General features: G+C 44.3%; 1 protein-coding gene across 1 annotated transcript in view; it reads right to left on the bottom strand.

Moving 5' to 3' along the window:
• The window catches only part of LOC149445466 (uncharacterized), a 109,113-nt gene that overhangs the window by 32,144 nt on the left and 61,882 nt on the right, over nucleotides 1-15,087 (bottom strand). Inside the window, exon 2 of the mRNA XM_089653772.1 lies at nucleotides 10,675-11,216. Coding sequence (XP_089509898.1) covers nucleotides 10,675-11,216 — 542 coding nt within the window. The remainder of the gene's footprint in view (nucleotides 1-10,674; nucleotides 11,217-15,087) is intronic.

The following is a 15,087-nucleotide window of genomic DNA, read 5'->3' on the forward strand; positions in this document are numbered from 1 at the left end:
CGGGTGATGGAGCAGGCAGAACCGCCGTATCTTTATCACGGTTTTCCCAGGCCACCGAATGGTGACGCTGCATATGCTGACGCAACGCTGTAGTCCCAACATGGGCCCCCTGGCCACGCTTGCATTTCTGGCCACATAGTCGACATACGGCTACGTTTACTTCCTCGGGTGGCTTGACGAAAAATTGCCACACCACCGAGTAGGAAACTTTGCCCCCGCTACTCCTCACTGGCTGACTGCTACTTCCTCCGTGCGCACCGGCACCACTACTGGCCGTGGTGGTAGGCTGCAGTGGAGCTGGTGCTCTACTCCGTGGCCGTTTGGCTCCACTGACACTGCTGCGACCCTGCTGCCTCCTGGGCAACCCACCGACTGTTTCACTCGCTGCCAAGCTGGCACCCTCTTCTCCTGATGATGCGGAAGAAATTGCCTGATGACGACGAGGCAGCCAAGTGCGATCAACCTCCTCATCATCAAGTACGGTCTCCGCCTCACTACTAGCCCCCTCGGCTGCATCTGGGTCAGGAGACAGACCTGTCTCTAGACCGGCTACCGAGCCACTCTCCTCGCCAGTACTTGTTCGCCTGGCTGCTGAAAAGGCCAATGTCTCCCCCCGTTCCTGACCGCCCTCTGTTAGCTCTTCCTCACTGTACAGTGGGGCTGAGCCCACAGCATGCGATACTTCACTTGGTGAGGGAACAGCAAAGGACAGGGGCAGGTAGAGGACATGTGATTTCAGTGGGCTTGCTCCCGGGCCATGCCAACTAACGGTTGTGTCTGACGTACCCACCGACCGTTGGCTGTAGGTGTCAGAGGTGACCTGGGAAGAGGAAGACGACCGAGCCAACCAATCAATGACGGCAGGGTTGTCGGTGGAGACACGACCGCTGGATGACACCGGGAGCACTGGCCTCTGGCTGCGAATAGTGCTGCCTCGACCCCTTCCTCTGCTGCCACGTCTGCTCGCTCCTAAAACATTGCCTCCTCTGCCACTCCTCTGCATGTTGTCTGACATACTCTTTAATTCAACGATTATGTGTCCCTGAGTAACAATTCTGTGTCCCTGAGTAACAATTCTGTGTCTGTCCGAGTAACAATTCTGTGGCCCTAAGTAACAGTTCTGTGGCCCTCAGTAACAATTCTGTGTCCCTGAGTAACAATTCTGTGGCCCTAAGTAACGGTTCTGTGGCCCTCAGTAACAATTCTGTGTCCCTGATTAACGTTTTTGTGGCCCTAAGTAACGGTTCTGTGGCCCTCAGTAACAATTCTGTGGCCCTCAAGAAACAATTCTGTGTCTGTCCCTGAGTAACAATTCTGTGGCCCTAAGTAACGGTTCTGTGGCCCTCAGTAACAATTCTGTGTCCCTGATTAACGTTTCTGTGGCCCCAAGTAACGGTTCTGTGGCCCTCAGTAACAATTCTGTGTCCCTGATTAACGTTTATGTGGCCCTAAGTAACGGTTCTGTGGCCCTCAGTAACAATTCTATGTCCCTCAAGAAACAATTCTGTGTCTCATGTTCCTGAGTAACAATTCTGTGGCCCTAAGTAACGGTTCTGTGGCCCTCAGTAACAATTCTGTGTCCCTGATTAACGTTTCTGTGGCCCTAAGTAACGGTTCTGTGGCCCTCAGTAACAATTCTGTGTCCCTGATTAACGTTTATGTGGCCCTAAGTAACGGTTCTGTGGCCCTCAGTAACAATTCTGTGTCCCTCAAGAAACAATTCTGTGTCTGTCCCTGAGTAACAATTCTGTGGCCCTAAGTAACGGTTCTGTGGCCCTCAGTAACAATTCTGTGTCCCTGATTAACGTTTCTGTGGCCCCAAGTAACGGTTCTGTGGCCCTCAGTAACAATTCTGTGTCCCTGATTAATGTTTATGTGGCCCTAAGTAAAGGTTCTGTGGCCCTCAGTAACAATTCTGTGTCCCTGAGTAACAATTCTGTGTCTGTGCGAGTAACAATTCTGTGGCCCTAAGTAACAGTTCTGTGGCCCTCAGTAACAGTTCTGTGTCCCTGAGTAACAATTATGTGTCTGTGCGAGTAGCAATTCTGTGGCCCTAAGTAACAGTTCTGTGGCCCTCAGTAACAGTTCTGTGTCCCTGAGTAACAATTCTGTGTCTGTGCGAGTAACAATTCTGTGGCCCTAAGTAACAGTTCTGTGGCCCTCAGTAACAATTCTGTGTCCCTGAGTAACAATTCTGTGGCCCTAAGTAACGGTTCTGTGGCCCTCAGTAACAATTCTGTGTCCCTGTGTAACAATTCTGTGTCTGTGCGAGTAACAATTCTGTAACCCTAAGTAACGGTTCTGTGGCCCTCAGTAACAATTCTGTGTCCCTGAGTAACAATTCTGTGTCTGTGCGAGTAACAATTCTGTGGCCCTAAGTAACAGTTCTGTTGCCCTCAGTAACAGTTCTGTGTCCCTGAGTAACAATTCTGTGTCTGTGCGAGTAACAATTCTGTGGCCCTAAGTAACAGTTCTGTGGCCCTCAGTAACAATTCTGTGTCCCTGAGTAACAATTCTGTGGCCCTAAGTAACGGTTCTGTGGCCCTCAGTAACAATTCTGTGTCCCTGTGTAACAATTCTGTGTCTGTGTGAGTAACAATTCTGTGGCCCTAAGTAACAGTTCTGTGGCCCTCAGTAACAATTCTGTGTCCCTGAGTAACAATTCTGTGTCCGTGCGAGTAAAAATTCTGTGGCCCTAAGTAACAGTTCTGTGGCCCTCAGTAAAAATTCTGTGTCCCTGAGTAACAATTCTGTGTCTGTGCGAGTAACAATTCTGTGGCCCTAAGTAACAGTTCTGTGGCCCTCAGTAACAGTTCTGTGTCCCTGAGTAACAATTCTGTGTCTGTGCGAGTAACAATTCTGTGGCCCTAAGTAACGGTTCTGTGGCCCTCAGTAACAATTCTGTGGCCCTGAGTAACAATTCTGTGTCTGTGCGAGTAACAATTCTGTGGCCCTAAGTAACGGTTCTGTGGCCCTCAGTAACAATTCTGTGTCCCTGTGTAACAATTCTGTGTCTGTGCGAGTAACAATTCTGTGGCCCTAAGTAACAGTTCTGTGGCCCTCAGTAACAGTTCTGTGGCCCTGAGTAACAATTCTGTGTCTGTGCGAGTAACAATTCTGTGGCCCTAAGTAACGGTTCTGTGGCCCTCAGTAACAATTCTGTGGCCCTCAGTAACAATTCTGTGTCTGTGCGAGTAACAATTCTGTGGCCCTAAGTAACGGTTCTGTGGCCCTCAGTAACAATTCTGTGTCCCTGTGTAACAATTCTGTGTCTGTGCGAGTAACAATTCTGTGGCCCTAAGTAACAGTTCTGTGGCCCTCAGTAACAGTTCTGTGTCCCTGAGTAACAATTCTGTGGCCCTAAGTAACAGTTCTGTGGCCCTCAGTAACAATTCTGTGGCCCTAAGTAACGGTTCTGTGGCCCTCAGTAACAATTCTGTGTCCCTGTGTAACAATTCTGTGTCTGTGCGAGTAACAATTCTGTGGCCCTAAGTAACAGTTCTGTGGCCCTCAGTAACAATTCTGTGTCCCTGAGTAACAATTCTTTGTCTGTGCGAGTAACAATTCTGTGGCCCTAAGTAACAGTTCTGTGGCCCTCAGTAACAATTCTGTGTCTGTCCCTGAGTAACAATTCTGTGGCCCTAACTAAAGTTTCTGTGGCCCTAAGTAACAGTTCTGTGGCCCTCAGTAACAATTCTGTGTCTGTCCCTGAGTAACAATTCTGAGGCCCTAACTAAAGTTTCTGTGGCCCTAAGTAACAATTCTCTGGCACTCAGTAACAATTCTGTCTGTCCCTGAGTAACAATTCTGTGGCCCTAATAACGTTTCTGTGGCCCTAAGTAACAATTCTCTGGCACTCAGTAACAATTCTGTCTGTCCCTGAGTAAGAATTCTGTGGCCCTAACTAGCGTTTCTTTGTCCCTAAGTAACGATTCTGTGGCCCTCATTAACAATTCTGTGTCCCTGAGTAATGGTTCTCTGTCCCCAAGTATCGTTTCTGTGGCCCTAACTCTGTCCCTGTCCCTAATACAGAGCGGTCTGCCTCTGTTCAATGACTGGAGGCAAATGAAGAATTCCAAAATGGCCGCTATTTATAGCTCGACCATTACACAGTGCTGGCTGGCTGCTGATTGGCTGATGCGATCACATGTCGTTGAGGAATGCATTATGGGTCAGCGCGCCTTGTCTGCGCGCCTTCCCAGACATCCCTGCTCCGTCGCCGCACATGTCAGCCGCCATTTTCGGAAAAATTTCGAAAAATTTTTCCGATATTCGACTCGAATTCCACTTCGGCTACTTCGATTCGCTCATCTCTAATCAGAACTACTAACAATTCATCCTCTAGTGTGTCTGCTGTTGTGAAGGAATATATACAGTTGTGACCAAAATTATTCAACCCCCACTGAAATTGAGTGTTTTGGCCAGTTTGACATTGCTTTTGATCATTCAGTCATCTTGCTTACATTTACATTAAAGAGGCACTTGTAGGTCAGACAAATATAACATAACAGTTATAATGAAATAACCACAAATGTCTTTTCTGTGCTCACAGCATTATCAGTTTTATTCAACCCCCAAGTGACATTCAATCTTAGTACTTAGTACAGCATCCTTTTACAGTTATAACAGCTTTTAAACGTGAAGCATAGCTTGACACAAGTGTCTTGCAGCGATCTACGGGTATCTTCGCCCATTCTTCATGGGCAAAGGCCTCCAGTTCAGTCACATTCTTAGGCTTGCGCACTGCAACTGCTTTCTTTAAGTCCCACCAGAGGTTCTCAATCGGATTTAAGTCTGGTGACTGCGATGGCCACTCCAAAATGTTCCAGCCTTTCCTCTGCAACCATGCTCTAGTGGACTTGGAGGTATGCTTGGGATCATTGTCCTGTTGAAAGGTCCAACGTCTCCCAAGCCTCAGGTGTGTGACGGACTGCATCACGTTTCCATCCAATATCTCCTGGTACTGAAGAGAATTCATGGTACCTTGCACACGCTGAAGCTTCCCTGTACCTGCAGAAGCAAAACAGCCCCAAAGCATGATTGACCCTCCACCATGCTTCACAGTAGGCAAGGTGTTCTTTTCATCATAGGCCTTGTTCTTCCTCCTCCAAACATAGCGTTGATCCATGGGCCCAAACAGTTCTAATTTTGTTTCATCAGTCCACAGAACACTATCCCACAACTTTTGTGGTTTGTCCACATGGCTTTTGGCATACTGCAGTCGACTCTTCTTATTCTTTGGAGACAGCAAGGGGGTACGCCTGGGAGTTCTGGCACGGAGGCCTTCATTACGCAGTGTGCGTCTTATTGTCTGGGCTGAAACTTCTGTACCCACATCTGACAAATCTTTTCTCAGTTCCTCAGCAGTCACACGGGGACTTCTCTCCACTCTACGCTTCAGGTAGCGCACAGCAGTCGAAGTCAGCATCTTCTTTCTGCCACGACCAGGTAGCGTTTCAACAGTGCCCTTTGCCTTGAATTTGCGAATGATGCTTCCTAAGGTGTCTCTTGGTATGTTTAACATCTTTGCAATCTTCTTATAGCCATTGCCCTTCCTGTGAAGAGAAATCACCTCTTCTCTTGTCTTCCTGGACCATTCTCTTGCCTTCACCATGTTTGTAACCACACCAGTAAATGTCTAGAAGGAGCTGAGTATCACAGTCATTTTAAAGCTGCCTAATTGGTGCTTATTATGCTTGATTGCTGCTCGGTGACATCCACAGGTGTTTTCAATACCTGATGGAAAGCACCTGTATGAACCTCTGTTCTTCAGAGTGGTAGTCTTTAAGGGGTTGAATAATTGTGGCAATGAAGAAACCACATAAGAACCATTTACTACTGTATTACATAAACAATTGATGTCATTTTAGTTGCATTTGGGTAGTTACAACGTCCTTGTAGGATTTGATTCTGAATACAATTCCAAATGTACACTATAGTCCCTAAACCCCTTTACAGCATTGGGGGTTGAATAATTTTGGTCACAACTGTATAATATTTGGGGGTTTTAAGTACTTTTAAGGTAGAAATTATTTTTAAAACATGTAAACAAAAGAATTAAAAATGTCTCCAGGACTCCATGGACCCCTTCATTCCAAACACAAATTCTTCTGCACTCTAGGACCCAGGCAGGTGGCAAATAGATGGAACCAAAACTGGAAAAACAGCGACCACCAGTGCTTCAAAGGTTGTGCAGCTCCAAACAAGGCTGGGGAAGCCCGACCAACACTGCAAAGCGAAATAAAAATGAGAAGCGCACAAACCTTGCGCATTACCTCAGTAAACAGAAGTTTATTAAAAAGAAAGGTACTCACAAACAGCGAATAAAATCAGGCATGTAAGTCCTCACAGGGACTTCAGAGATAGAGGGCCAGCGCGAGTCCCATCGTGGGGGTAAGCACTCAGTTCAGCGTTTCGAAGGCCAGACCTGAGCGGTGGGAGGACCTGATGGAGAACAAGACCATGACCACCAGGACCATCGCCTGACTGAAGCCATGCTCACATTTCTTTCTAATGCTGCTTCTATGGTCTACTCAGATACAGATTTGGCAGATGTACATTAGTGGAACCCTTTCACTCCGGCCAATGTAAGGTTTCCATCAGCAGCAGCACGGCCTTATAGCTACAGCACCCGGGGGTTGTATATATTTGTTAGGCCGACTGTCGGATTTCTGGTGGAAGTGATTCAGCCGCACTGAAGGTCCTCCCCCCCGCCATGTATACCGGGCTCAGCTGTCCCTCCTACAAGCCCAAGACAGGCATGGTGGGTGTCAGTGGTGAGAGCAGAAGGAGATCAGCAAACATCTGATCTCTGATCTTCCCTTCAGTGAATGGATGTGGGAGGTGGGAGATTATGTCATTTCTGGGTTCAGCGCTGTCATTCTCCAGTCACTATGGTTTGGGAAGGAGCTGATTAGGCATGATCTGTGCTTGAACATCTTTCTTGGGGTACAGAGGTGACATTGGGGGTCTAATAATGTTCTGATGTCTCTTTAAAAAGGACCTGTGACCAGAAATATGTATCACAGGGAGCTATCAACCCCCTATATGACAGAAGCCATGTTATGTGAAAAAAGAGTTGAAAAAAAATTAAACCCTATAAAAATTTAAAAACACACAAAACAAATTATACGACACATTTTACATATCATTGCACAAGCGAGAGTGAGAACAATCATTCTGAGGCCATCGTTCACGGGTAACTATCTGAACTGATAACCTATAAAGGCTCTTAAAGCGTCACCTTTGAACAATTTTTGGTACTGAAGTTTGTCACCATTTCACAAGTACGCACAGTTTGTAAAGTTTGACATGTTTGGTATCTATATACTTGATGACAACCCCATATTTTATATTTCACCAAACAAATTGGGTCATATATTGTGTTCTTTGTGCACTAACATTATCTTTTTTTACAGAAAAAAAATTTGATAAACAGCTGTACTAATATTCTGTGACATGAAAAATGGCAGCTACCACCATTATATTCTCCAGAGTCTCTGCTTTCAGATAATAAAAGAAATGTTTGGGGTTTAACTAATCATATGGCCTGAAATGTGAATTTAACTAAAAACAAAAGCAAAATAAACTCTGGCAGTGAAAGAAAATACAGCAATATATAACATTTCAAAATCAAAACTATGGTAGCAACTAATGGCTTAAGAAGCAAACCCACCATATTACTCAACCAGGTTCCAACTAAACCCACCCAAACATTGGATCCCACCTCCTCCCACCCAGGTTCCTGTTGGAACTCCTTTACCTTGTGTAGATATCCCCTTCTGAGATCCTCATTATCTAATATAAATGTACAACACTCTCCATCTGACACCAGTTTGTAGACTCCACCTTGGTCTGCCAAGAGATAGTCAGCTGCCAAGCAGTTCTGTGACACCACCTTAGGTGGTGGAGCCACTTCTGCTGTCAGCTCTGCTATAACATCAATGGTGTCATTGGTTATCTGATCCGTGACTCCAGTACACCGGTTCATCTTACTTATCTTAGATTCCCCATCCCGTCTATGAAGGGCTCACTGCATAAAGCATCTCCAATCCATAGAAAATGTTTCTTCTCACTGGAAGGCCAGGGGAATATTGGAAGAAATTGAGGCTTTCCCTTACAGATATGGGGGAGGGGCAACATAACCTCAAGTACAGCTATGGGTGGAATTGAAGGGAAGACATTTTAGGGCGCTCCTTCCACAAAAGAAGCAAATGTTATCTTGAAGGACTAGGAATCCATTGGACCAATGGGGATTAAACATTCTGCAATTACAGTGAGAAACCATGAAATGTTACTGGCCTGTGATTGGCTCTCCTATTGTTAGTGAAGTAAATGAGACTCCCCTTGTCGGTGCCATTAATGGAATTAAATGTTTCTTCCAAACCCAAAAAGGTGACCCCCTTGAGTAAGTACCCATCCTACTATTCCTGATATGAGGTTGTAGTCCCTGCTATACAGGAAACATGTGGGCAATCATTTACACCTTTTACAGCAGGACAGTAAATATCAGAACACAATTCAAACAGAAGACCAACAGCAGGAAGTCTGCTAACTGAATGTGTAATGCAATCTGTCATTAGCATTCCCAGAGTTCCCTCTGCAACATAGTTGTATCAGCTGTTGGTCCTGTCTGTAGATCTGTTATTTCCCCACCTTCTGTAACAGGGTGACAACCCTGATCTTTCTGCAGGAACATTACACAGCAGCGTTGTCACCCTGTACAGGGAAGTCTTAGATAGATTATAAGTAAGACACACAACAAGTAAAGTCCAACTCCAGCTAACGCTTCTACAGCAGTTACAGCAACAGGATTTCTATAAGGTTCAACCCCCCCATATGAATGGAAGATGACAGTTGTAAGCACCCCCAGCAGTGTTATATGGTGTTTCCTACCCCCCAACTTTAATTTTTGCCAAATAGCTTGGCCTTCTACATGAAGCAGAAAAAAACAGATCTACTGGGAGGGTCAACAGGTAATAAAAATATTACGAGGGGAGACTTGGAAAAACATAAAACGTTTATGCTAATGACAGATTGCACCATTTACGTAATTATTGATTTTGCCCATTGTTACACTTTAGTGCCGATGTCTTAGCATTTCCAGGAATAATTAGTGCTCTTTGCTAACTTTGCCCCAAAAAGGGATCCGTTCATTCAGAGTCATTAAGGTGAACCCCAATAAGAGGAATTTCAGTCTCCCAGAAGAAGTGGTAGGAATATGACCGCACACTTAGCACTTTGTAAGTTCAGATCTCTTGCAGTTGTACTGTGTGAATAGTTTATGGAGATGAGCAATAGCTGGACAAAAAAAAAAGATAACAAGGACATCCAATCATCACCTGATAGAATCCCTTTTGAGAAAACCAGATGAAACATAAGTGGTCAGCTGGGAGTAGGTGATACTGTTGAATATGTCCCCTAAAACAGCATTAACTCCGTGTTGGAAGGCCTACACCAGCTTAAGAAGTTACTCTCTAACCAGAGACCTCTATCTGGCTGGTATCTCAGCTACAGACCTGCCTGCAAAGCTGTCATCCATGAGAGGAGATGGAACATGGAAAGGAGGCATTGATCATGGGAGAGGAGGTGGAACATGTAATGGGAGGTGTGGACAAGGTGGGCTTAGCTGGAACCCTCAAGCCTAGCTTATGATGTATCAGTTCTCAAAAGAACCTGGAATGGACTCTCCTAATGAGGTTTCAGAGGCATGGCAAGAAGCCATTGGACCCCATCCTAGACTCTGGTACTGAGGCATTGTTGGTCATGTATTGGTTGGTCAGATTCTGGCAATGAAGAAAACACATGGGAACATAGCTCAGTTAGTGAATGATGAAAATGCATTACATGTTCAGTCAATGCTCCATAAAAAAGGATAAAGATGAGAATGATGAAGAATACAGTTCAGTCATTGCTGCTTGTCTGAAGAAATGTCCAAAGGTGAAATATTCACAGGCCTTCTAGATGTGTTCCTGATGGACATAAGCACTAAACCCAATGAATCTGATCATTAGAGTCCTGTTTGTTCAAAGTTTTTTTTTTTTAAGTAGCATCATGTCTTCCCTAGTTTGTGGGAAGACATTGGGCCTGTGAGCCTAATGGGACAGCTGTGACTTCTTTAATATTGCCCCTTCTTCTGGAGTTTCCTCTATGTAGCTCAAGCTTGTGAATCCTCTGGTGATAGATTAGCCCGGCCTTACCTGTAAAAGCTTTGTCACATTCAGAACACTGATATGGCATCTCTCCAGTGTGGACCCTCTGGTGTGCTATGAGAACTGACTTCTGTCTAAAAGTTTTATCACATTCAGAACACTGATGTGGTTTCTCTCCAGTGTGAATCCTCTGGTGTATGATAAGATCTGACTTATGTGCAAAAGCTTTGTCACATTCAGAACATTGATATGGCATCTCTCCAGTGTGAACCCTCTGGTGTGTGATAAGATATGACTTATGTGCAAAAGCTTTGTCACATTCAGAACACTGATATGACTTCTCTCCAGTGTGAATCCTCTGGTGTGTGGTAAGATTTGACTTCTGTGTAAAAGCTTTGTCACATTCAGAACACTGATATGACTTCTCTCCAGTGTGAATCCTCTGGTGTGTGATAAGATATGACTTCTGTGTAAAAGCTTTGCCACATTCAGAACACTGATATGACTTCTCTCCAGTGTGAACCCTCTGGTGTATGATAAGATCTGACTTATGTGCAAAAGCTTTGTCACACTCAGAACACTGATATGGCTTCTCTCCAGTGTGAATCCTCTGGTGTGTGGTAAGATTTGACTTCTGTGTAAAAGCTTTGTCACATTCAGAACACTGATATGACTTCTCTCCAGTGTGAATCCTCTGGTGTGTGATAAGATATGACTTCTGTGTAAAAGCTTTGCCACATTCAGAACACTGATATGACTTCTCTCCAGTGTGAACCCTCTGGTGTATGATAAGCTTTTTCTTGGTTAAAAAAGCTTTGTCACATTCAGAACACTGATATGGCTTCTCTCCAGTGTGAATCCTCTGGTGTGTGTTAAGACTTGACTTATGTGCAAAAGCTTTGTCACATTCAGAACACTGATATGACTTCTCTCCAGTGTGAACCCTCTGGTGTATGATAAGCTTTTTCTTGGTTAAAAAAGCTTTGTCACATTCAGAACACTGATATGGCTTCTCTCCAGTGTGAATCCTCTGGTGTGTGTTAAGACTTGACTTATGTGCAAAAGCTTTGTCACATTCAGAACATTGATATGACTTCTCTCCAGTGTGAACCTTCTGGTGTCTGATAAGATATGACTTCCATGTAAAAGCTTTGTCACATTCAGAACACTGATATGGCTTCTCTCCAGAGTGAACCTTCTTGTGTGCGATATGTTTTGCCTCCATTGTAAAATCTTTGTCACGTTTCAAACAAGAAATAGCTTGAAATGACTCCTCTTATGTATACATGGGTTGGACTTTACTGTAAAGCAATTGTCACTTCCAGAACACTGAAATGATTTTTCTCTTGTTATCCTCTGAGGTTGGATCAGTGTTGAAGAGGACCCAAAGCACTTAAGACATTTAGAACACGGATATGACTTGTGTCCTGTGTGACTCCTCCAGTGAACTGCGATACAAACTTTCAGTCAATTACAACACCCAGACGTTTGGTTTCCCATGTGACTGAGTTGTATTCACGAAGACCAGCATGACCAAAAACGTGGCTCATCAATCCACCTGTACAAAAAAAATAAAAATCAGAATTCTATATAAAAGGGCTAAAGTTGGTTTTTATTTTTAATGGTCATTATTAAATATATCTTATATATCATCGCAGGCTGTGTCAGCATTATGGTTGTCCTCAAAGGGCCAGTTGTAACTGTAAGACTAGATGTCCAGAGCACCTCACCCCCCCATTACATCAGATGCCAAGAACCCCACACCCACCCTAACATCACCGTGCACCTCCTTTGGGGGCAGAGCTGGAAAGCAGAAAGTGCAGGGTCTGGAGGAGGACCAGAGGAGGAGTGGAGTCAATTACCAGAGTCTGCTGAATGCTGAGACCAAGGGAGGCGGAGATGAGGGGATGCTGCAGCTGCACTGAGAAGTACAGGATTTGGAAGAGGAGTTATTTTCTCCTCTCTGCTGCCGACTGCTGAGACATGGTGGAGGAGGAGACAAGGGGGTACCTGCAGGAGAGGTGCAAGGGCTACATGGAATAACCTAGAGGGCAGGATCTGGATACAGGTGTTTGACACCTGTGTTATATATATAGAAAGCATATGTACATCATCATTTGTATATATATATATATAATATTTTTTTTTAAATTAAACTAAATTGTATTGTTTAAGTTTTTAAGTGCACACAGTATATCCAACATTCAGCCCAGACAATGGAGTCATACATTCTAATGTATAAGCAGTTGTGGCAATGTTACAGATCATACAGAACAATAACTTGCTTTGTCTCTGGTGTCACTTTTACTTTCTATAAACAAATGAAAAGAGAAAAAAGAAGCAACGTAGAACAATTCACCTGTACATGGCAAGTAACTCTCTCCAGTATAGACATAGATAGCTGACACCATTCAAGTAGGCCTGTGTCTACAGGATCATACACCAAGTATCGGCCTCCAATGTAGTTACCATTTAGTAGGGTACAATTGGCTGGTCCATTTTTAGGGGCCTAAAAAAGTTAAACCTATAAAAATCTATGACAAATGAAATATGGGGAGTGAGTACCGGAGTATCCAGCCAGTTCTGCCAGAGAGCCATAAGTCTCCTAGGAGAAGTTAGGTTTTCATGTATTATTATGGGGTTCACCTGCTCAATCCATGCCTGGTGGGAGTATGAGTTGATAACCAGAATGTTTGGATTCGATTTGCAGGTACGTTCAGAAAGTGCATCTAAAAATCCAAAAATTACAAGCTTAATCTCAGCTAGGGAGAGACTTTGTTCAATTAAAAGAAAAATGTCAAAGACAGGTGAGAAAATGTAAATAAGCAGCTTAGAGAAGAGCTAAAAACACAAACACCCCCCCAGATCTATCCTAGAAATTCGATCTAAAATGTAATAATTACAACAAGAAAACCCTCAACTGAGGGAAGAGATAATGACACCAAAGATACAAATGGAGCTCAACAATCAGGAAAGAGAATCAAAGAGGATGATTTATACAAAGTACCCATCAAGGAACAACAGACCGGTGAGACCAATCAGCTTCCGAAATGTAACGAGACAAAGACCAGCAATAGCCAAGACAACTCTACTAATCCTGAGACCACAAATAGTGATGGCCGAACACCCCCCCTGTTCAGGTCGCGGTCAAACATCCGAACCTACAGAATGTTCTACAGTGAATGTCAAACATGAAGGACTGAGAGGTGTCTTACCACATCTGAGTATGAAGATCCCGCTCAGTTACTAATATCCGGCATGAGTTATGTGATGAAGTCACGCAGTATTTTAGTAGTGAGACACTCATTCATGTTCCTGGTGTCAGTGGGGTTTCCTGCCGACAGCTGAATGTCAAAAGAATTGTCAGCATTGCCCAACAATTAAAAAAAAAAAAAACTTGTTGTCCCCCCTCTCATCCACACCAAGCACTTTGAGACTGGTATGAATTTTGAGAGGAACCCTCTATGCCAATCATTTTTTTAAAAATGGTATGGGGGTCCCCCAAAAATCCATATCAGGAGGCGAGCACCCCCTCTCCTGAACCATACCAGGCCACATGCCCTCAACATGGGGGGGTGCTTGTCCACATATTGATGGGGACAAGGGCCTCTTTCCCACAACCGTAGCCTGAGGTTGTGGGGGTCTGCAGCCTGGGGGCTTATTGGAATATGGAAACCCCCTTTAACAAGGGGGCCTCAAGATCCCACCCCCCCGCCTATGTGAATGAGTAGGCTGTATATGATACTGCTACCCATTCACAAAAAAAGTGTAGTGTAAAAAATGATAGGAGACAGTCTTTGACAAGTCCTTTATTAAAAATAAACATTTTAAAAAATGTCCCCCAAAGTAGATCCAACATCAATCACGATGCCACCACCACCGCTACCCAAAAAAGGGGGGAAAAAGCTCCGCTTGCGATGCTGGCTCCTGGCTGACAGCTGTGCCCATGACAACAGTTTTTATATACCCCGCCCCCTTGTGACATCACCACACACTGTGATTGGTCAAAGTATTACACCTGACTTGTGGTTAGGTGCATTGCTTTGTCCAATCACAATGCACTGTCAGGGTAAACAGCCCACTGAATGCCCGTACCGTTTCTGTTTGCCGAACACACGAACGGCCATGTTCAAATCAAACTTAGGTTCAAGTCGAACATGAAGCCCATCCCTACAAACAAACAATCATCAAACCACAAGAACAGGCAACAAATTCCGGATATTTTTTGTTAATAATAGACTCCAATGGGAAATATCTAAACACCAAACGGCTCTTCCCAGGAACAAGAGACAACAAAATTCAAGTTCAACAACTGAACAAGCGATAGGAGTCATCAATGATCCGTATTTCACCGACCCCAAACATATCATCATACACACCGACCCAAACATATCATCATACACACCGACCCAAACATATCATCATACACACCGACCCAAACATATCATCATACACACCGACCCAAACGTATCATCATACACACCGACCCAAACATATCATCATACACACCGACCCAAACGTATCATCATACACACCGACCCAAACATATCATCATACACACCGACCCAAACGTATCATCATACACACCGACCCAAACATATCATCATACACACCGACCCAAACGTATCATCATACACACCGACCCAAACATATCATCATACACACCGACCCAAACATATCATCATACACACCGACCCAAACGTATCATCATACACACCGACCCAAACATATCATCATACACACCGACCCAAACATATCATCATACACACCGACCCAAACATATCATCATACACACAGACCCAAACATATCATCATACACACCGACCCAAACGTATCATCATACACACCGACCCAAACATATCATCATACACACCGACCCAAACATATCATCATACACACCGACCCAAACATATCATCATACACACCGACCCAAACG

The sequence above is a fragment of the Staurois parvus genome, unplaced genomic scaffold, assembly GCF_062004578.1.
Source record: "Staurois parvus isolate SC_StPar_1 unplaced genomic scaffold, SC_StPar_1.0 ptg000720l, whole genome shotgun sequence".
Classification (NCBI taxonomy): Eukaryota; Metazoa; Chordata; class Amphibia; order Anura; family Ranidae; genus Staurois; species Staurois parvus.